Source organism: Xiphophorus hellerii, chromosome 22 (assembly GCF_003331165.1).
Source record: "Xiphophorus hellerii strain 12219 chromosome 22, Xiphophorus_hellerii-4.1, whole genome shotgun sequence".
Taxonomy (NCBI): domain Eukaryota; kingdom Metazoa; phylum Chordata; class Actinopteri; order Cyprinodontiformes; family Poeciliidae; genus Xiphophorus; species Xiphophorus hellerii.
The window spans coordinates 22,179,901-22,203,930 of record NC_045693.1 but is presented as its reverse complement, the minus strand read 5'-3'; the positions used below and the strand labels follow the sequence as shown (position 1 = coordinate 22,203,930).

The 24,030-nt window shown below is 40.7% G+C and overlaps 1 protein-coding gene across 1 annotated transcript; it reads left to right on the top strand.

The window, feature by feature from the left end:
* Positions 1-60: 60 nt before the first annotated feature.
* six2a (SIX homeobox 2a) lies at positions 61-4,902 on the top strand. Its single transcript, XM_032553997.1, has 2 exons — positions 61-1,168; positions 3,661-4,902. The coding sequence occupies exons 1-2, from the start codon at positions 609-611 to the stop codon at positions 3,971-3,973; spliced, it is 873 nt and encodes a 290-aa protein (XP_032409888.1). The 5' UTR covers positions 61-608; the 3' UTR covers positions 3,974-4,902.
* Positions 4,903-24,030: the final 19,128 nt, after the last annotated feature.

The following is a 24,030-nucleotide window of genomic DNA, read 5'->3' as shown; positions in this document are numbered from 1 at the left end:
GAGAGGGGAGAAGAAAAAATCTGAGCAATATTTCTATTGGGAGGGCGGGCTGGACACGCAGAGAACAATCGGCTCGACTTTGCCAAGGAGCCACCTCAAAGGGTATCGGGTTACGCTGAGTGACAGCGTAACCATGGCAAATAATTTGACTGGGGCTATTGTCTTATCCTCGCCATCCCCGGGTCAGATAACCGACCAATCAGAGTTCATATAATCGCTTGTCTTGCCAGCTTAGAATAATATTATTAAAACGAGCCAGCGAGTCTGCTCTCCGGGAGTAGTTTATGTAGAAACGGCGCAGAAAAGGTGGAGGCGGACGAAGGAAGGAGTTCCACATTTCTCTGTCGCGCTCTCTCTCTGTATTTCGCCGCAACTTTCACGAGGAACTGTCGCCCGGGGATCTGCATGGCTCAGTGGGCACTGAAGCTGGATATTTCCCCCTAACCCTTGAGTCGTATAGGTTGCTCTTCTGGGACAGTTTTTTTTTTTTTTTTTTTCCCCTTTCCTGACACTTGTGGACTTACTGCGTGTCGCATTAATGAGAGACTGAGACAAGAGACGTGGAAGTGAGGCACAATCTAATCTGCGCTGGTCCTGGGGCTGTCGCCATGTCCATGCTCCCGACGTTTGGTTTCACGCAGGAGCAAGTCGCGTGTGTCTGCGAGGTCCTCCAGCAAGGGGGGAACATCGAGCGGCTGGGGCGCTTCCTCTGGTCCCTGCCGGCCTGCGAGCACCTCCACAAGAACGAGAGCGTCCTCAAGGCGAAAGCCGTGGTCGCCTTCCACCGGGGCAACTTCCGAGAGCTCTACAAGATCCTGGAGAGTCACCAGTTCTCGCCGCACAACCACCCGAAGCTGCAGCAGCTGTGGCTCAAGGCGCACTACATCGAGGCGGAGAAGCTGCGGGGCCGCCCGCTAGGGGCCGTGGGGAAGTACCGCGTCCGGAGAAAGTTCCCGCTGCCCCGCTCCATCTGGGACGGAGAGGAGACGAGCTACTGCTTCAAGGAGAAGAGCCGGAGCGTGCTGCGGGAGTGGTACACCCACAACCCGTACCCGTCCCCGCGGGAAAAGAGGGAGCTGGCCGAGGCCACGGGACTCACCACCACGCAGGTCAGCAACTGGTTCAAGAACCGGCGGCAGAGAGACCGGGCGGCGGAGGCGAAGGAGAGGTAGGAGCGTCTGCAGATAAAACTACGAACATGGTGGAAAGGGGGTAAAAAAAACAAAAAAAAAAACACCCCAAAACAAAACAAAACAAAAACAAAAAAGCAGAGTCATGTTAAAACAAAATGGTGCTGAGTCACAAGCACTTTGACGTGCTGACCTACATCTGAAAATATGTCCAAAACAATCCCGTCTCTTGCTGTTTATTCTGTCTCTTTTACCACATGTATTTATTTATTAAATTAAATCATATTAAAACAGTCCACTCCATCTGCAGGTTAGCTTTTCTTCTTCTTTTGGGCGTCTGTGAAAAGTGTTGGAGTACGAGTGCAAAAGTTTGGAAAGCAGGAAATTAAAAGGTCTGCTGTTAGGCAAATTACAAGGACATATAAGCGTACACTTACCTCTCCTTTTATGCCGTGGTAATTACATTTATTATCACCCGAGGTTTTACTTTCATATCCACATCAGAAAAAAAAGCTAAAACACACACACACACACACACACAAATATGTTGTTAACCCAAACAACCCTGGAGTGAGCAGAAGCATCTGAGAACATGTCTATAGAAAGATGCTTTTTTTTTTTTAAGTTTTTTTTTTTATTTTTTACAGTCCATGCTTCCATTTAGCGTTTAGGCTACATTTGAAGGTTTTTTGGGGGGGGTTGGGGGGAATTACACACGCAGGCGCTGCAGAGAGGTGTGCGCCCCAGCTGGTGTCTTCTTTCAGCCTCTGGCCACTAATTCGGGCTGAAAGCTCCACGTAAATCATGTGCTCGTGCAGAGAAAAGGCTCAGCGCTCACATATATAAACTATGCCACCTGTAACCCTAAATTACAAATGTTTCGACACAGCGATTGATTTAGCTAATAAGCTCTAATGACTTTTGGGAAGGTCGGGATTTATGGCCGCCTGTCGTTGTTTTTAAGCCTGTGCTGCAGCCAAACGACAGTCTTATTATTTCACGGACTCTTTAATGATCAGGTATGCACGAATGGATTGCTGGTTGCTGCGTTAGTACATGATCTCTCATGTGTGTATTGAGAGATACATACATGAGCCTTTCCACAAAACAGCAGTGGTAAATATGCTATAAATCAATCGCTATCGTGCGTCTGCACTAACAAAACGAACTGTTGTAGCAATTTTCCTTAACTTGCATGGTGCAGACTTCAAATAATATCTCTGATAATAACTTACAGTGTATATAAACAGGAGCAGGTAGACACATGACTTACATGCTTGCGGTTAAATTCAAGCGCCTTTTTTAAAATATCCATACTCAACAGATTTACTGAAATTCTAACCACTTTATTAATTTTTCCTTTCCACATTAAAGAGAAACAAGACACACAAACTTGCTTTTGATGAAGGCATAAAATGTTTCTATATTTGCAACACAGTTCTTAAACCTCAGCGCTAATACACCTAGCTGTCTCCGGAACAAGCACAAAATGGCAATGAAATACTAGACTCTTCTAAAAATACATTCTGTTGCGGGCGAAATGTTCAAATTTTTCCTCAACTACCATGGCTGAGATGTGCCGCTCATTGGCACCGACCGACTCCTTCAGGGGAGAAATAAAAATGGGGAATTACACACACAGGCACTGCGTCAGAGGTTTGACTTTAGCTAAAGCAGAACAAGTTCTTGAACCAGTTACAGAAGGTGTAAATCTTTTCAGAAAAGGCAGCATGTGAACTATTCACCTGGTAGCAACAGCTAAGAAGTGCCTGTCATTGTCAACAACTGATTCAGGGCTAAGGTCGTCTTGCTAGCAAGCTTGACATCACTAAACTAGCTAACACTGTTTGTTTACAAACCTAAACTCTTGCTAGTATGACTGTTTTTAACCTTTTCTAAGCTCATATAGTCATTATAGTTATAAAGTAAACATATACACCTTCCCATTCTTTGCTCAATATTAGTTGACTGAACCATCATTCCCAGTTAAACTTTAATTTGAATGTTCACGAAGGATTTGTTACACAAATTAATTAGCTAGCATTGTTAGCATGGAAGATTTTTTTTTGAACGTCACATTAACTAAAAAAATTTCTTGATATATTTTTAAAAAATAAATTAAATGTCTAAAATTGGAGACTTCCCCAAAATATATTTTTTTGTGTACCATTCTCTGCACCGCAATAACAATTAAAATAACAGTTGACTGAGAACATTTCAATTTCAAGTTTTCAGGTTTTGTGTCGTATAATAATACAAGAAACAATGTTTGAAGAATTTAACCACTGAATACTACATACACTAATTGATATGCATGATTGGAAAATCTGAAAAGGGAAAAATGTCTCGCTGTTGAAAAGCTGTTTGACAGTGTGTGTTTTTTTTCTTTCTAAATGACGTCTCAGTCATACAAAAATATGAGTTGCAAATTTAGCTCTCCTTGCTTTTTTTATATTTACATGTGAATGTTGCGAAATGCCTGTTGAATGAGTTTGCAGCCAATTCAAACTGAATGTCCTTTTCCTTTCAGGGAAAACAGCGAGAACTCCAACAGCAACAGTCACAACCCACTATCTTCTTCCATGAACGGAAATAAAACTCTTTTGGGGAGCTCGGACGACGACAAAACGCCTTCGGGGACACCGGATCACACGTCACCGAGCCCGGCCCTGCTCTTGGGCTCGAACGCCGGCTTACCGTCCCTGCACGGCCTCGCGCCCCCTCCGGGACCCAGCGCGATCCCGGTGCCCGGCGGCGCAGACTCGGTGCACCATCACCACTCGGTGCACCATGACACTATACTAAACTCTATGTCTTCTAACCTCGTGGACCTCGGCTCTTAGAAGAAGAAAAAAAAAAAAGGACACTGAGAGGGGACAAAAAAAAAAAAAAACAACAAAAACTTTTTCCTTTTTTTTTTCTTTTCTTGTTTTTTTCTGGAGAACTTACATGGTGGTGCGAGCGAAGCTTCAAGCACTTGCGGCAAGAAAGACTGGGAATCTGCGAGAACAGCCACCATAACAAACCTTTTGGTCTACACGCAAGTAAAAGAATTTTTTTGTTTTGTTTTGTTTTTTATTTTAAAAACAGAGACGTTTTCCCCGCCACCTCCTCTGATCTCCAATTGAAACGTTCGGGGGAAGTTTTGTAAGAACCACAATTTTAGGCTTAAAAGCACTTAAATGACAGCAACTGATCAAGCAGACGTCAGGCTCTCACGCCACTTTGGTTTCGCTGCGCTCGAAGAGAGAACTGATAGATTTAGGAGAAAAGGGGAAGGGAAAAAGAAAAGACAGAGAGACGTATTTCTGAATGTAATTACATATTATCTTATATTGTTGAAAACAATAAGAATAAAACGTGTCTTAATTCCTGTACCGTTGTTATTGTAGGAGACTCGGTTTCCCCCTGCCTGTATTGTTTACATTGGGGTTTTCCAAGAGAGCCATATGCAGTCTTTCTGTTCTGTTTGTTTTTTTTTTTGCTTTTCTTTCTTAATTCGGTTTCGTTGTTTCGAAGGAGGTTGGACTGATATGTTCAAGTGTCTAATAAGAGCCGCGACGACGTGAAGTATCTTAACCTCCTGACAATATTATATGACGACGACGACGACGATGATGATGATGATGATGATGATGATGACGATGATGATGAGTAGTATTTACATTTTTATTTGGAAAGAGACTGCATGTAAGCTCTGCGCTTAACGGAGGAATAATGAAGCGACTCGTATAGTTTCATATAAACTTTCCAATAAAAGTAAAAGAACATCCACGATTTATTCCTGTGATTCTGAATCATTATCTATACAGTTGCCCCCTAATGTATAGTAAACCTTTATGTAACTTTTAGATATTTTATTGCTTTATAACCAAAGGTGCAACCATGAAAATACATCAGATTATTATTTTTAATTATATATATTTTTTTTATTTTATTTTTTTCTCTCTCTTTTTTGCCGTTTTTACTTTAAAACAAGATAGGTGCATTTTCGGACATGGATATTAACTCTCAAGGAATGTTGATTCGAAAATGCAAGAAAATGAGTTGGGAGGGGGGGAGGGGGGGGGGGGGGAACAAATATTGTGTTTTATTTTAGCGTTGAAATGAAAAACAATAAACAACAATTTCGTATTTTAGTCAGAATAGTAAAAATAATAATAATAATAATTCCAACAAGATCCAAGTCAAGGTTCATCCCAGAAATGATGTTGACGCGACAAAAACGAGGAAGAGAGGGAAAAAAAAAAAGAGACACTCAATCGAGCACTTAGTAAAAGCAACACAAGTCAAGAGGCCGGAACATGTGGTGGCATCTGGCGGGCAGAATCCAGACGCGCATTTCCAAACAGGGGAGACCTTCATCTTCATGTCGGAGTGATGACACCTTATCTTTCCTCGCTCGCTCAGTTGAGGGGAACAGAAGTGCCGTGGTGGAGATTTTTTTTTTTCTTCTTTTTTTTTCTTGTCGATGGAAAGAAAAAGAAAAAAAAAAACAGAACTGGAAACTGGCGTTGAAAGAAGACACTTTGTTTGAACAGCCTCGACCGTGAAACACCTTCAGCTCCCGCTCCGTCAGTCAGTCTGCAGCCCGAGATGTTTCGCGGATAGCAAAGCAAACGTCTCCTCTCATGTGTAAAAAAAACAACAAAAACCAAAATATATATATATTAATATATATATATATATATTGCAGATTCTTGTAGATTCGTAGGTTGCAGATCTAAAACACTCGATTTCTGCTCACGGTCGGATGAACTGGAGATGTAGGTTGAAAATAGTCATTTTTAAGCCAAATAGATCGAGCTCAAATGCGGCTTATATAAAATATTAGATAAAGTAGGTGGCCCATTGGAGGTACCCACAATTTTTTTTTTAAATGGCGTGTTGCTGTGTTTGTCTTTTCCCCGTTTCAACATATTTAGACACTTGTAGACGATTTTACGGAAATCTTTTCACTTTTCAGCCATATTTAGTCACCGATAGATTTTTTTTCTTTGTTGTTGTTGTCAATCTTTTTTTTTTTTTTTTTTACACCTCTCCCTAAGACGTAAGTACAATTTTACGGAGATCTTCTGAGTTTCCAGTTTTTATGCCTTTTGACACCAGCGGTCGTCATTGTTCACGTCTTTTCACTTTTTCTGCATGTGGGTGTGTTTGCTTCGCTCTCTATCCGCATGTCGACAGTAAAGCTTTTTGGTTTTTGTTTGTGTATTTTCGACCACATTTTTAGACAGCTGTGGCTACGTCTCTTTTCGCAGACGTCGTTTCGCCTCTCGCCTGCACGTATAGACCGCAGAATGCATCTTTTTCTTTTCTTTTCTTTTCTTTTTTTCTTCGTAAACGTCTTTTCCAAGCCGCCACGCCGTTTACACATCGGCGTGCATCTGCTCGTGGACGTTATTTTATTTTATTTATTTACTTTTTCGCTTTTCAAATGAGTCGTCTCTAACGTTTTTTTTTTTTTTTTTCTGTTTTGAGTCTCTTGAAGTTTTTAATTTCAAGCCACATTTAGACACCAATAAACGTCTTTTTCGAGACACATGTTCCTTTTCAAGTTTTCAGCCCAACTGAAACGCCTTTCTTTTTCTTTTCTTTTTTTTTTTACAACTGCGCACAATCAATATTTATCATCCACTTCTTAATCGTCTGCCGACATATTTGTGCAGATAGTCGTCTTTATAGGCGAGACAACAGCAAACATCCTGTCCGTTATTCATTTCCCACGAAGGCCCGGCTAGAATATGAAAAGTGTTTACACAAAGAGTGTGCTCAGAGGTTTCAACGTCTCCTTCCTGTCTGTTAATGTGACTGATCGTTCACACCGCGTTCTGCCCGCACGAAGGTCAATTACCCACGCAGCTCAAAGCGTCTCCAATTAACGAGGATTTTCTATTGAAAACAAGGCCGTAAAAGAGGCTCGCGTGGAGACGTGCCCTAAATCCTGACGGGATATCTGGCCTCGCACCAAACCAGCCACAAATATAGCTGCGATTCTCGTCTCCGCTTCGCGCTCACCCCTTCGTTTTGTTCCCATTAGTTCGAAATGGGAACTGGCACCGAGGAAAGGCGAGGCTGTTAAATGTTGTTTTGGCTGGGATATTTTAGAGGAAAAGAAGAAAAAAGAAACAGAAACCCACCAGTGGTGAAACAAAACGGGGCCCCAACAAACGCAGATCTAACGCTGGGAAGCTGCTTTTATGGGAATAACGAGCTCTCGATAAAGCGGCAGAAAACAATCACCGGACAGGTGGGAACTATAGTCCTCGATTTCTACTGGCGCTTTAATCGCCCGTCAATAAAAAAAAAAACCGCAGTGGGAGGATGTTGCAGTTCGGTGTGCTTGGTCACAAAGTCATGATGTTGATGGGACTACTGTATTACTGTAATACAAAAAACAAAACAAAACAAACAAAAAAAAACAGATCGTTTAAAGGAAAACCCCCAGAATGCCTAAAAATGGGAGCAGCCGTCAATCAGAGGTCAGTTTTAGTCTTTGTTTTGAATTGAACATAGCAGAGAAATTCAAATCTGATTTAGTTTGAAAACTTCTTAATAAGCATCCACAATGTGAGAACTTTTTTTTTCTCCTTTCATTTTGTTGTTGTTTTCATGAGCTAAAAGTTTGCTTTAAATGAATTTTATGTGTAGGTTTTCACAATGCCACTGTCAGGAAGCATAAGCGGGCAGGTGGACGGTCCCCGGTTCATGACTCGGTTCGTCTTCAAGGCCGCATTTGTCAACGAACTGCTGGCAAAGCCCAGAAAACAAGCAAAATTGTTAATAATGTATTTAAAAAACAAAACAAAATCCTACAGCTGGGGGGGAAAAAAAATATTCTGAAGCTCGTTTTCAAGCTAAACAACAACGCCATATAAAATAAATAAGTAAATAAATCAAAAATATATTGAAGCTATTCTAATAATAATAATAATAATAATAATAATCACATAATCACACTTAGCTTTTTTATGAATACATGATTAAATAAATTAGAATTCATTTTCCGACATTATGGAAATGACTATAAAATTAATTACTAGTTTTGTGATGTTAGTGCTATCATCATATTGCCAAAATTAGTTTGACAGGTGATTAATAAATAAATAAAAAAATAAAAAAAATACAAACCAAGCTGTAAGTGCTTTGTTGGCTGTTTTAAAATGACTGAAGTGTGTCATGTGCTCCAAGCAGAGCAGGTCTGACGCAGCACTTTTACACACTCTTAAGTCTTAACCCACATTTTTATCCAGCGATGTTAACACTCTTTACAGAAACGTCAGGTACAGTGATGCTCGCTTGTGCCTGGACACATTAATGGCCCCAGTGGAGAAAATCTCCTTTCACTTAACCCCCCCACCCACACACACACACACCGTCCTCCTTCACCCTCCTTCTCTCTGTTTCAGAGAGGTCAGAGGTCAAACCTTTATAGCAGCAGACTCAGAAGCTGGAAAAAGGATTCCCTCCAGCTGAGGCTTAAACATGAGCCTGTCCCCCCACCTTGGCGTTTGTCAAACCAACGCTCTCATTTAAAGACGGAGCGCACTGCTCTGAGGAAAGCTTGCAGAACCTTGCAGACGAAACGCACAACAAGTGACTACATCAGCTCCAGTTACACTTAAATGTGTAAAAACACGTTGCGTAGGTCTGGAATGATGGCACAGAGGATGACACATATTTCTGAGGAACATGAGGTCATAGGTGTGAACTGTGAAACCAGTCCTAACACTGATTTTTTTTTTTTTTTTCTCAGAGAGGAATATTGCTTCAGGCATACACAGAACAAGTAGAAGGTGTGTTACACTTCATTAAAGCTTTATGTCAAGCCATTGAAATAAAAAAAAAAACACTTAAGATGTCTAGTCTGAGTTCGAGCACGACGCCATCTGATTAGTTCATCCTCCTGGATCTGAAACATCCACTCAGTTAAACGTTACGTTTTGTTTTGTTTTGTTTTACCAGTGCAAGCAGAACACATCAAGTTTTTTGCTACTTTTTATTTTATCAACTTGAAACGGGACTGGACACGTTTCACACGGAGACCCACCCTCATGTCCTCCGTTGACGGGACACGGAGAAGCTGCACGGTCGATTTGAATTTGTTCAAATGCCTCAAAATGCCACGCGTCTGCAATCACAAGCTCTTTATTATTAAAAAGAAGCTATGCAATTTGTAATAGTTACAAACATATTTTAATGAGTCCGCTGGATTTCCATCATGAAATGAATCAAATGTTGAAATCTTAATCAGAATAACAATGCTAACCCGTGTTTTGTCACAGCGTATTTTTTGTGACGACACCAGAATTCATCCTCTCTTCTATTTTCTTTCTTTTTTTCTCTTTTTTTGGCTTTTGTGGTGGATAAGGTGTGTCCCATGAAGCATGGATAAACCTGTAGGGGGTCTTGGAAGGGAGAATGATGAGGAAGAGGCTGAGGGTGTGTGGTGTGGGCTTTCTTTCCACCTGGACAGAGAGAGAGGGCCACAGGAGGGAGGGCATTAATGCACTCCCTGTGTGTAGGACAGGAGCTGCAATAAAACAAACACACACACACATGCACACCCCTTCAGTGGATCACACACACATATGAGTGCACTGCGGGGGCTCGGTGCTCCAGTGAAGAAGGTCACCTGGCAGACGGCGTTCAGCTTTCCAACCTGAGTCCTGAGACTCTAAGAATCATGCGTGTAAATGACAGGAAAAATGCAAACCCTCAAAATATAACATGAAAAACCATTGAATAAGTAGCTTTTAAAACACAATAATGGAAGTGTCGCCTGCACGGAAGTTCTTAAGTGAGCATGCAAAATTATCTAGCTGTTTTTAAACCTTAAAATCAAGTTCAACTGAGTAAATTTGTGATTCTCACGTCTTCACGAGAATCATAAATCAGTGTCTTCAAGAGTATAATGAGAATACCGAAACAAAATGTTAGCTGTTTTTTATTTTGTTTGTTTGTTTTTTTGTCGGTTTGTTGTGTTTTGTGCATTTTTTTCCAGCCAGCTTGGAGATGAGGGGTCTGAACTGGAAGGACGTGGCGGGTCTGGTTGCCATGCAGCGTCATTGTGGCAGATAAGCTCTACGAGCAGAAGCAGAAAGAAAACATCACGTTTTTATTTCACAACTGCAAGCTATAAGACATGTCTTTGTTTCTCATGGGAAATGAGAGAGACGTCTCTCAAAAGGCAAAACAATTCAGAGCGAAAAATTGTTTCAAATTTTTGACATTTTATGAAAAAAAAACAAACAAAGAAACTGTTTTATGCCTTTCTTGATAACCAGTGAAACAATCTTCATTGGCGCTACAGCAATGAAACACGTTTTATAATTGCTGATCAGCTTTTTGCGTCTTCTGATTGGTTTATTTTTGTCGATCTTCCCAATCTTTGGTTTCCTCCACAGATCCTCTTTCAAATTGAAAAATAGACTCAGTGAAAACTTGTCTGTAACGTCTAACAGGAAGTTTTTGAGCAGTTGGTCGTTAACATCATTTTGTGCGAAACCTTTGTAGTTTCTGGTAATTGTTGTCAGTTTCTTAAGTTAAGCATGAGGTTTTCTTCATAATGCATTTTCAACCTTATCACAGCATCTATTTTCAAGAACATTAAAACAAAACACTGTGAGTTGAATTGCTAATAGTAATAATTATAAATAACACCTCACATTTAACCTTTTTTTCGTAGAAAAACTATAAACTATCTTGTGTATGTCATGGATGGCCATTTTCTGACAGCTTTATCAAAACATTTTAAAGGGCCGATGGCTTCGCTTGGCGAAAAATAGTTTCTGGTATGAATCTCTAAGTAACAGAAACGCCAAACTTATGCAAAGAGAAACATGTTGCATTGAAACTTCTCTGTAGAGAAATAAAACCGAAGCAACTGACAGAGATTAGGCATTTTAATGTATGTGGGTTCACATAGTTGGCTGTGGCTCACCTGGGGCTTCTCTCTCTCTCTCTCTCTCTCTCTCTCTCTCTCTCTCTCTCTCTCCTTACTGTATTTTTTTATTATTTTTATTATTATTTTTTTTTACTCGGAGACAGAAACATGGTTCTTCTGATCACATTAGATTCACTCCGATGGCTTTTCCAGATATTGTCACTTGACACCGTTCCATTAAAGCTGTCCAGCTAGAAGATTAACTGCAGGAGGCTTTATGCTTTCGCTGGGTGTTCACTCTGAATGCCAGAGGGCAGGTAAAATCATGTACAGTTTTCAGAGCTTTTTGTATTTTTTTTTGCCTACCCAGCTTTAAAGCTGCAGTATGTAGCTTTTTAGAAAATGTATATATTTTTACATATTTGTTAATGCCACATTTTCGTCTTTCAACATCTCACAGATCGCTACTGACTTGCAAACATACCAAGACATGGCCGTCTACCTTGACTCAGCAGGCTGCGTGAAGAGGGGTTTAATTAGAGAAGCAGCCAACGATAAATCTGGAGGAGTTGCAAAGGTCTACATCTCCAGTGGAAAAATCTGTTGGCAAGGAAACTTTTTCTAGACTCCACAAATCTGACCTTGACGGAAAGGGTAGCGAGAGGAGAGTCGTGGGTAAAACAAAGTGTAAAATTTGCCACAAGCCAGGGGTAGAAGATGCTCTGGTTGAGACAAAGCTGGAATTTTATGGTCTACATGTAAAAAAGCAATGACTGTGCAGAAAGTTAACCCTGCACATCTCCACGGGGGCACAAGGTGATGGCAGTTGGAATGCTTTCCTTTGGCAGGGACAGAAAAGCTGACCAAAACCTGGAGAAGTTTGGAAGTAAATAAAGTCAGTCATTAAAGGAATCCTGCTATGGGCTGCAAAGTTTCACATTCAGACAGCAACCCAAAAGAGACAGGCAGAGCTACAATGGGATATACAGAAGGTCCCAGTCGACTGAGATTTTTGCAAATAATGGGCAACAAATTCAGACGTTATACGAGCAAAGCTGAGCAAGACAAAGGCTTGCAGCTGTAGTTGTTGTAAAAGGTGATTCTACAAAATATTCCTACTCTGGGGGGGAGAAGGGGGGAAGCTGGAAACAGTGTTTTTCCTTTCACTAGACAATTATGTGCAAATTCGTGTTGGTCTAGCACAGACAAGACTATAAAATATAAACAAATCTGTTGTTGTAAAATGCGAAGCAGCGAAAACACTGTTGCAACACAAAAGTATTTTGTAAGTATTGAGACCTCTTTGTCCATCTTGTTAGTGAGATTCACCAATATTACCCCATGTGTGACAGTATGCATATCCTGATTCCTCTTTTCAGCTTCTTCTAGGTGGCAGGCCGTTCATGCTGAAATTCAGACAGATTCCCGTTTCCGTAAAAGCAGCATGATGACATTGACGAGAGCAAGCAAAATAAGATGAGATTAGGATCTTGTTTTTTTTTTTTTTCTTCTTCTCCTTCTTCTTTCAAAATCTTTGTTTATTTAAGGAACTAATTGTTATGCAATTCATTTTCATTTTGGTTCTGGACCTGCCTTTGCCAGGAAAGCAGTGGGAAATTCTGCAGAATAGGAGCTCAATCAGAATTAAGTGCACATGTGCATGCCAGGCTGTGTGTCAGAGTGTGTGCAGCCCAGGTTTGTTTGTTTCCAGCTGAACACTCCAACGGGTTCAACCTGCCAGACCGTGTCATCGGCACAAAGTGTGTGCGAGGTAGCTGCAGCGATGGAAATGCACGGGAAATAAGTGAGCTTTGATGTACAAAAATACAGAAAATGATAGAAAGCAGCTTTATTAACGTCTAACAATGAATTTTGCATTGGCGCAGGGACAGGAACCTACAATTTCAGGTAGAGTTGAAATCAGATATCCATATGCATGGCATAATTTAGTTGTTTTTCTAACTGCAGGACATTAAATCACTCTAAACTTTCCTTTTTAAGATCAGTTGTGTTTACCAGGCTACTTTTAATTGCAAAATGCACCAATAATGAGATTTCTTTGCCAAGTGTGTAATTTTATTTGTCAAAGTCAGATGTTTACATAGATTACGATTGCTATATCATTTTTCAAAGAACCCTGAAAAACCCAGAGCAAAACATTGTTTCATTGTAAGACTGTGGCAGCTTATGACAATTTATCTACAGGCAACATCAAGAAAACATTGTTTCTTTCAGTAGCATCTTGGGTAAAACAAAAAACAAACAAACAAACAGAAAACATCAAGTACATCAGGTAGAGAATTATGGAGCTCAGCGGTTCTGGTTGAACATGGTCGACTGAAAGGCCACTCAGTGAAGAAGAAGTCAACACTCCAAAAGGAAGAGAAAATGTTTTATTACATCTTGCACATCAGGGACAATAAGTTCTTAATTTTTGTAGACATGTTCTGTTGTCTGACGAAATCAAAATTAAAGTGTTTGAACATACCATTTGGAGGAAAAAGGGGGTGAAGCAGCATCATACTGTGAGTTGTTTGGCTGCAGAAAGGACTGGTGGACTTTGTAAAATAGACGGGTTTATGGGGAAAGAACTTCATCTGGAATTATTGAAGCAGAATGTCAAGATCTCAGCCAGCAGTTAAAGTTTAGAAGTGGGTATTAAAATGGGTAACGACCCTTATCATACTGTCACATTAGTTACAAAATGACTTTTTTTAAAAAAAGTACTTTTTTTGGAGTGGCCATCGCAAAGTCAGTGTCTTCTCAGTCCCAAGACAAACTCAGCTAAAGAGGAGCTCGGTTTGATTTGGACTCGATTTGAATTTGACTCACATCAGAAATGGACAAAAATTCAAGCAAACTGTTGACTTTTGCTCATACAGCATTTGATCCAGCTCATACAATTTCAAGAAAATTTTACCAAACACTAAGGACTTATATGCGCACACAATGTACACATTATGTACCATTTTTTAGAAACTGTTCTAAAAAAAAATAATGGGGGGAAAAAAAAAGAAATTAATAGAGGACTGTTTGCCTTTATTTACATGGTATGTAAATATTTTTGTTTCAACTGCATTAGAAGGCAACGACTGTATGTCAAGTGAGGAGTAGTAATGTGTAGACTGGTTGAAAGGACTTTTAAAACACCAACAGGAGTGATGACAAGACGCCTTTGGGTTTGCTTGATCATTTTTAGACCCCGAATACTGGCACCATCTAGTGGTGAAAATATGTAACTGCATTGAAATAAAGAAAATACAGATGACCTGACTCTCCAGCAGCTGCGCTGACATGAAATAAAAGATAAATTGTGACAAAAATAAATAGATAACAGGCATTTTCTTTCAAAATTACAACAGTTTTCTTATTAGTATAGTAATTAGAACAAAATCAAATTAAACTGGTAGACAAATACAAAGAAAACTGTACTGGTATGTTGGCCCATGCAGCAAGCTTATCAGTGTTAGAGATCTGCACTTAGCTACTGGCGTAAACCCCTGCATGTCAATCTTTCTGATCTCAAAGTGCTACATAACTATTTGGTTAATTAGGAGCATACTTTTTGTCTTTGAGGGTTTTTCCCAGATATGGGCGGTAAGTTGTTCAAAGAAAGAGCGAGGAAGAAGAAAAAATCGAATGAATGAAAATTCTGCTTTCAATAGACCAATTAGTCTAAGTAAAAAAAACTATATAATTCTATATAGCCAGTGCTTTTCACAGAGAGCGTGTGTTGCACTGAAGATAGTAGCTGCTCATATTGGTTCCAGAGAACTCCAGCTCACACCAAAATAAAACTTATTTAAAAAGCTTCACAATTTGAAAACTGTCTGTGTATGCAACAATTAGCCTGCAAACATAAGGTATATTTTTAGAGATAGCATCAGTTAACAGTTTCAATTCAAATGCACATTTGCTTAATTTATGCTCCACAAAGTCACTAGAAAAAGAGAAGAAGAAGAAGAAGAAAAAAAAAAAACACATCATCTTTTTTTCTTTCTTCCCATTAACTCACTCCTGGCTGGTTTCCAAACTGCGCACTCCTCCTCGTGTTGTTTATGTTTTCGTTCACCCCCAGCGGTGGCAGCTGCTTCTTCAACTTCCCTCTTGCCTTTTTCTTGCCATCGACTTCCTGCTTGATTAGCTTCGCTGCTCCGTGTTAAGCGCTCCTGGGTTTCAGCCAAAGCAATTATTATTATGATGATGATTATTATTTGAAGTGCAGAACAGATGAAAACATGCCACGGGTGTAATTTCAACACACAACAAGAGGTAGGCACTGGGGGAGGAGAGGCTTGTGTCATTGACCTTAGAGCTTCTGCGTACCCCCTGTTTGTCATTTGCTCCACGCTTGACTCGATGCGCACATGGACGGTATGCTGGAACGGTTCTGGGGCCTGAGAACGCTTTCAGAAAGAACGCTGCTCCTTTCCCACCCTTTCTGTTGTTTGGTCTCAAACAGAGGAACTCAGAGTGACCCCTTGTGGATATGGCGGGGCATCTGTTTTATAAAACAGACACTAGAAGCAAGATATTTACTTACAGTGTATCAGCACAAGATGGGAGATTTGAGCTTCGAAACCTGTTTACGACTTACTTTAAACACCATTTAAACTCATTATTCATTTAAGTCACAGACTGATGTGATTGTTTTGCTTGCACTGTGTTGTGAAAAGTGCTTGGCCTCCTCCTGAGTTTCCTTCTTTTTTTTTTTTTTTTGCATGTTTTCCACATTTCAGTGAAAAAAAACCCTGCAAACAGATCAATTTAAATATTAGTCAGAGACAACAAAATTAAAACATAAAATAGAGTTTTTGAACGAAGGTGTTTACTGTATTATTTAGGGAGGAAAAAAACCTTACATGGATCTGCGTGCAAAAGTGATTGCCCAAACCCTAGCAACTCAAAATCAAGCTTTTCCAGTGAGGTAAAGCATCAGGAGTTTAATGGTCGTCTGACAGAATGCCAACCAGGAAGAGGGGAAACACTTTAGGTAACACTTTGTTTGAAGGGGTGAACATAAGACTCACATAAGCTTGATACATCACCTGTCATGAACATCAAGGAGTCTTCATGAATGGTTATGACTGTTGTCATGAAGTGTCATTTGGTAAAAAAAAAAAAAAAAAAAGACACATTTAATGCAAAGTTGACACTTTTAATGGATTTTTAATGCAACTTTGCATTAAAAGTGTTATTTACCGAATGAATTTATGACAGCACAGTCATAAAGACTCCTGCATGATCATAACAAGTGTTACATTTATGACAGTATAATGTCAGTCTTATGCACACTCGTTCAAATATAGTGTTACCACACACACACACACACGCACGCCCCCACACACACTGTAAATGCCCTTATTTGAAATAAAATGTACACAAATTGCTAGAGGAAAAAGTAGAGACCCTCGTTTCAATATAGAGCTTCACAATTTAACAGTGTGTGTTAAATTTGTTCTCTGTGTAAAATATCTTCACTGTGGAGGAGGATCACTAGATGGCAGTGTAGCATTAAAGGTCTCTTCCTTGAATTAGTAAGAACTTACAAATGCAGAAAAAAAAACAAAGAAGGGGGAACAGGATGATACAGGTTTAAGATGTTCAAACTGCGTTCACACACAGGCTGGTGTCCGGCGTGCGTGTGTGAGGAGGTGCAACTTAATCCCAGAACAAACACGGCCCACGCTCACATCTCTTTGCCTTACAGGCCGCCACTGTGCTGGAGAGGATTACAAGATGGAAATCAAAAGAGAACACATTTGCACATTGCCTGCTGACACAGTCACACCAAGAACAGACAACTAGAGTTAAGCCAATTGACAACAGACCCAGCTCTCAACCTCTCCCTGACTGTTCACATTTAATGTGGCGTGTGTGTGCGTGTGTGTGAAACCCAGAAAACACCCTACTAAATTCAATGTGATCTATGAATTTAATTATATATTGTGTGGTTTTCATCTTTCCCAATCAATCACTTACCGTCCTTTGCTATCTACTCAGTAACAATGTGAGGTTTTGATTCATTTCTGCCGACGCGATCTGTTTTCCGGCCTTCCTGTCGTCCTCAGCTTGCTTCAAAAGACGTCGATCTGTTCTTTGAGCTCTCTCAACTCTTTGCTCTGTGCTCTCTCTCTTCCTCTCTCGCACAGCTGCTGACTTCCTCTGAACCGGGCTGACTTAGAGGGAGTGCAGAGGACAAGGTCGGCATTTGCATCAATAATGCATGCATCGGTGAGGCCAGCTCGGGACAGAGGCCGTTTTTTTTTTTTTAAACAGGGCAGCTTCAGACATCCGACTCATGTACAGGAATCTATTAAAAATAGAACAAGTGGTCGGACAAAAGCACTAGACTCAGCTGCGGGCCTCTAGAGCCCTGAGCTGGTTGCTAACCAGCACTGAACATGTTACGTTCAGATGCTCTAATAGACATTAAATAGCAAGGGGCGAATTTGAAAGAAAATTGGATGAAGGTTTCTGCTTTCCAGGCGGTTAACCTCCATCTAAGAGGAGCATGGACAAGCAAAACCTATTAGATGAATCAAAGAGGTGAATGAATGTTCAAGGTGGAAGGCAAAGGAAGGAAAAAAACAAAAAACTCCACAAGAACGGATGGAATGCATCTGGTTGCCTAACATAAAATTATTCATATTACACTCAACTTTGCTTAAATAGATACTGCATGTTCAAGACATACTGAAAAAGGTCAGTATTCTTTTTTCCTGATGTCTGTTCATTGACTTCATTGCGTCGTATTAGACCAGGAAAAAGTTGGCAACTTGGTTTGAAGTGCAACTTCAAACCAAGTTGCCAACTTGGTTACCAACTTCAAACCTTTCACTATGTACTGAAGAAAATCAGTACATACTGTTCAGGGATTTCTTTTTTTTTCACCAGTAGTAGTCTGAAATATAGCAGGCATTTTGTATTTAAGCCAAAATAAATGAAACCTTGATGGAGGACTAACAAGACGTAAGGTATGGTTGAAAAAAGAAAATAGAGGAGATAGTAAATTTGTAGGTTAAAAAAAAAAGATCTATGAATAAAGAAATAGGCAATAACAATACACAAACAATAGCAACTGGAGGATAATCAGACAAAGTCCAAATCCATATGACATGCACAACACTGGTGCTCTCCTGAAATCACAGTTTGTCTTTGAATTGTTTCTGCAAAGATAGATGGTCAAATTTTTGTTGTCCGAATGAAAAAAACGCAGGTCGCACTTTTCAGATTTGTGTTTATGTCAGACACCAGCGTATTTTACTTTCCCGTTAATGTTGTGAACTTCTTTATGTTGGTCTCCTGCATACAATCTCAATATCACACATTTACGTAGACGTTTCGAGGGGGACTGCGCGTCCACTGATATCAGATTCATCCCCATCTAAATCCTTAAACTACAAATCGGCTCCAGTGACCCAAGATAAAGGATCGCCTGTACACACACACACACACACACGAGAGTCTAAAATCAGGCTAAAGCTGCTTAAGGACATGAGAGTGAGTGCAAAATGGAGAAGCACAAAAGTAACAGCGCATGGAAGGTAACCTGCTACTATGACCTCCCCCTTCCTTTAATGGTGGATTCGGGCCGAGTCGCCTCGAGTGTTTTACTGTCCATTTACAGCAAACCTTCTCCATTGCCTGCTCTCTGTCCTTCTCCTCCCCTCTGCCACTGCTCTCCACAACAGAGGAGTTAAACCTCTAAAAGGCCGCGCTCCAGCAGAAACCATTAGCAACACCCCCTTAGGTCGCTACTACCACCACCATCTCTCTCTCTCGCTCTCTCTCTCTTTCGCACACATACACACACACACCCACCCCCACACACACATGGCTGTCAGTCCCTTGGCGCCTTGGCGGACACTGCAAAAACTCTGGATATCAGTTTTAAAAAATTAACCAAGGATCCGGGGTTCCATTACACTCTCCTTGATCTTGCACTAAATGGGGAAGCTGTTTCACCGTGCCGACATCATTTGACTTTCATGTGATGAAACTTTAATAGATATGCCCCCCTCATCCCCTCCAACTTACTCCTGCAAGTGAGTATAAAGCATAAATGTACGTGTATGTAATAAATGTACGTGTGCAGCCAGGACAACTTCGCTGGCCTTCAGATGTCCCTGTGGTGCACGTCTGTCTCTGTATGTCTGCGCTTGTACCGAACACAAAGAACAGAAAAGTTTCAAAGCTGTTTCAGTTGGATCATAGTTTGGATTTGACAGGTACAGGTCCAATACTGGTGGGGTACAGACACTGGAAATACCTCTGTAATGGAGGCAGTGGCTGTGCTGATTAACCAGCAATTTAAGAATCAGGCAATGACTCGCAAACGCTGCAACAGTTGCGTTTAAATGATCACAGTGAATATTTATGTGACACCTCGTTTGTTTCTTGCATTGCCACAATCTAGTCTTTCAACTCTATTTACACCTGCAAATGTGTACCTGCTAATTCTGCTGAGCCCTGACAGAAAGGTGCACCGTTTTTCAAGCGACCCTCCGTTTAATTCCACTTGCGTCCTCTAGATGGCAGTCGAAGAGCGCGTTTGGTCTTCGCTCCGGTCTGCTGACCTCCGCTGTCTGTGGTGGAGATGCGGCTGGCGCTCAGGGTAAACCATCCCATCGGTTTGTAAATGGAGGTTAAATTGATAAGGACACCCGGACCTCGGTCAGTCCCCGACGTTTTGTTCGGTGCACAGAGGTTCGGAAAGGAGGCAAGCTGTTCATAAAAGAGCTGTCACACATACACTGTGATGTATGCTAAAGCCTTTAATGCAATAAGTATTTTTTATTTTATTTTATTTTATTTTTTTAGAAGGCTCCACTTTAAACGTGTGGGCTTACCACAGCACATTCCCGTATCAGTAATAAAATCGTGAAAACACATTTTCTTTTAAATGCATACACTTTGAGTTCATCTTTAATTATAAACTATTTTCCTGTGAACTTTTTTATATTGGGCTTTTTTTTTTTCTTTTTTTTTTTTACAGCATTTGTTTGGATTTAAGTCCGCAAAAGATGCCAACCTACACTCCTAATCGGACTCTAACGTCGATTAATCGAACGCATATTTGCTACAAAGCAAATATGTCATGGTTAATTCTTCTCTTAGATTTTTTTTTTATTTATTTATTATTGTTTAATTAATCGAGATAAAAAAATCTGACATCCCAAAAAAAACAAGTTTTCACGAGCTCAAACCTTTGGTGACATCACATAAGGTATAAGACAACACATCAGAGTTTGTTTCATCCTTTTAATCTGTATATATTTGTTAGTAAAAGGGGTTGGGGGGGGGCGGGGGAGATCCTCCCTGGATAGTATCTTGAAAGCATAAGACATTGGAGGGCCTTTGGACAGCTTATATGTTTGCGTTTGTGCAGGTAGACAAATTAAAAACATCCATTTTTAAATTATTTTTAAATTGGGTAAAAGAAGAAGTGAACTGGGTGTCTCTGTCCAGGATGGGTTTATTGAAGGTTTTCAGCAGCAGAACAGGCAGCAGCTCCAGCTGACAGACAATAGCCTTCAGCAGCTGACCAGGAAGTGATCAACCTTTAGTGGGTTAAAAAGAAAAAAAAAAGGGTGGGGTGGGGGTGTCACCAAAATGTTAGTGCAAGATGTGAGCTGAGGTCAGTTTATTGGTTCATTAATAAAACAATATAATAATAATAAAATAATAATAATAATAATAATAATAATAATAATAATAATAATAATGTGGGTAGAAAAACATTTATGTAACTTCATGAATAAATACATTGTATGACAACTATATATATTTGTAAATGGTAAATGGTAAATGGACTGAACTTATATTGCGCTTTTCCAGTCATTTTGACCACTCAAAGCGCGTAATTGTAATTATTTTTCATTCACTTTAAGGAAAATTTTCATAAGCACAAGACTACTTGATCGGAGGATTCAGAGGATTGGACATTTGAAATGCTCTCCATCATAGAACTTGACAGACTTTTTTTTTTAAACAATGATAATAAAAAAAAAGACATTGTTGTCTTTGATGCTCTCTGCATGGTCAGCAGAAGCCCTCAGTGGACCCGTGCCGTGCCGTGCCGTGCCGTGCCGTGCCAAACTAAGCGGGCCTGAGAACGGTCACAGAAATCACAGGTGCTGCGGCTCTGTTTAAGCTGCTCAGCGACTCTGTCCACTCGTTGTGCACAAAGCGAGAGATCACAGCCTGCACCCCCACCTCCACTCCAACACACACACAAGCTCCATATGTGCTGTGTGAGCAAGGTTGCTCGTGTGCACGTATGCATGTGGAAAACCCGTGTTCCTCTGTATATGTGTGTGTGGAGAGCTGGTCCTGTTTGCTTGAGTAAGCGAAATTTTGTTTGCTTTCATGTTATGCTTGTTTTACAAAAAATTAAGCTTGTGAGTTGGTAGTCCAAACTAATAGGCATTAGACTGAAATAAGTCTTGACAAACACCCTCCATCTCTCTCTTATGCGAGCACACACACTCTCACACACGTTTGCGCAGCTATCTTTGCGGGGACTTTCCATTGACTTCCATTCATTTCTACAGCCTAAACCTAACCCTACTTCTACCCCTAACCATTGCATACCTAACCCTAACCCTAACCAAAACTCAATTCACACTTCAGTCCTAAACATGACCCCTGACCCAAAAACAGCGTTTCCCCTTGTGGGGACCAGGCTTCGGTCCCCACAAGGAGCAGTGTGTCCCCACAACGTAGTATATGTCAGGAAAATGGTCCCCATAAGGTATTAGAAACAAACGCTCGCACACACACACACACACACACACACCCACACACACACGCCCACGCCGAGAGAAACACACAACACACACACATCATGACCTGAAAGAGAGAGTATGATCCCAGCTGCCCCATAAAAAAAGAATAACATCAGTGACTGGGCGACCAGCAAGTCGCCTTTTCTTCGATTTGTTCTCTTTCATTGCGGTATTTCACAGAGGCGTGTCCAGGTTGAATGAGGCCCAAAATCAGATTTGCATTTCGGGGGGGCCATGTAACCCCATCCTAAAAGTTTGATTTCTTCACAGAAAAAAACTTCTAAATGTTCCACCAACTGTTGAGTTACTTATAAATAGCTATGGTTAACAAGAAACAAGCTTGACAGGTTTTTCGATATTGAACGTGAGCACATGCTTTCTGTTTTTTGGGGCCTCAAACTAGCAGGCGTGGACGAGGTGTCATACAGTGGGGCCCACTTGAGTTGATAATATTCAACTTTTACTGATAGGAAACTATTCAAACCGAGAGACCCACATGGGTCCCACCAAAATATGTGCCACCCAAATAGGATCCAAGTAGTGGGGGGGGGGGGGGGTCCACAAAGTTCCCCTGTCAACTTTTATTACTGTGTCTTTTACTGGGGAAATAATACTTTACCTAAACTCAACTTATGATTGAGCCTAGGTAAAGGTTCACATCATAAACATACTCACTTTACCCCTGCAGAGCAACCATAAAAATGATTGCAACTTTCTTTGTTGAATTTTTAAATTTAATTTTATTTTTTGCTTGCTGTACCCTATAACCCGTTTAATCTCAACGTAATTGTCGCAGGAAAGCAGGAGCTGTTCACTGTCATTTTCTAAAAGGTGACGAAGAAGAGCCGGGATTTAATGGGTGAAAATATAAATGTGCAATTAAGGCAAAGCTGCTTTTTTCCTGTCTTTTTTTTTTTTTTTTTTTGGCCTTTATGAGGATTGGCTTATTGCTGCAAATATTTTTCGACAGGAGAAGATGTTTCTGTTCATCTTAAAGAGCAGAATGTAGAGGTCAGGAGAATAAAGCGGGGAAATCTTTCCAAGTCGATCAAGAGAAAAGCTTCTGATCTGCTGGTGGGTTGGAAAATCTAATGGTTTCCCCCCGATTTTTTAATTTCACTAACAACTTTCTGTAACGTCTGGAATAAATATTCCAATTTCTCCACTTTATTTTCGACGTTGTTGTTGGTCGAAACAACACTTTGTTTATCACTCCGTCGACGCTTCTTGGAATCGGACTAAATTTGGTGCGCTGTTTTTTTTTGTTTTTTTTTTTGGTTTGTTTTTTTTTATGTGGGAAATGAAGAGAACAGTGTGTGTGTGTGTGGGGGGGGGGGGGGGGGGGGGGGGGAGCTTTGACCTTTAAGCGGATCACCACCAAGCAGACACACGTCAATATAAACACCCAGAAAAGCTCTCAGTTGAGCTTTTCTCTCTCCCGCTCTCTCTCTTTTAAAACTAGGGAAGCATCGTATTTTTTAAGGTTGTTGACTTTCAGCTTGAAATTTTTTTTTTTTTTTTTAAAAACAACCTCAGAGAGCGCAAAAGATGCAGAGAGGCTGCGGAGGGGAGAGGTGGAGGAAAGAACATGCAAGTGCCGCACTTCTCTCACATTCTCGTTTGCTCTGGTGTAAGTATCACACACAGAGATTACTCTCCGCTAAGTTCCTTTTGTCTTGTGATCCATATTTGAGTTGACAGATCACGAACAACAGCTCCCCCGCCGTTAATGACCCCGGCCAGCAACAGATAGGCTCACACTTTGCAGCGCTTTTTGCCCCTGCTGCTGCTGCTGCGGCAACTCTGGCCTACATACTGTATGTTTACACCGAGAACAATCCTTGTAGCTCTTACCATGCATCTCATTTGCACAGTCACGCATACTCACAATGGGCAAAATCGTTATTAGATCTCACTCTTAACTTTCTACGGTGTCTCGCTGCTTCGCCTTATTCGTATTTTCCACTTTAGAAGAGGTGGGAATCTATTCTAAGAGTTTGTGTGCTTTTCTTTTTGCACTTTTCTGCAACACCACTTTCGCCCTGTGCGCACAACGTTGCGCAAATACAGCCAGTTCGCCGCTTGCTTGTTGCATTCATGAGCGCCAATATCCGCGGCTCCATCTCTCAGATGTAGTCCTAATCCTCGTGTCCTTCTTTGCCGACAATAATAATGGTAGCAGCAATAATAATAAAAATGCTCTTCAGTTCACGATTAATTTCAT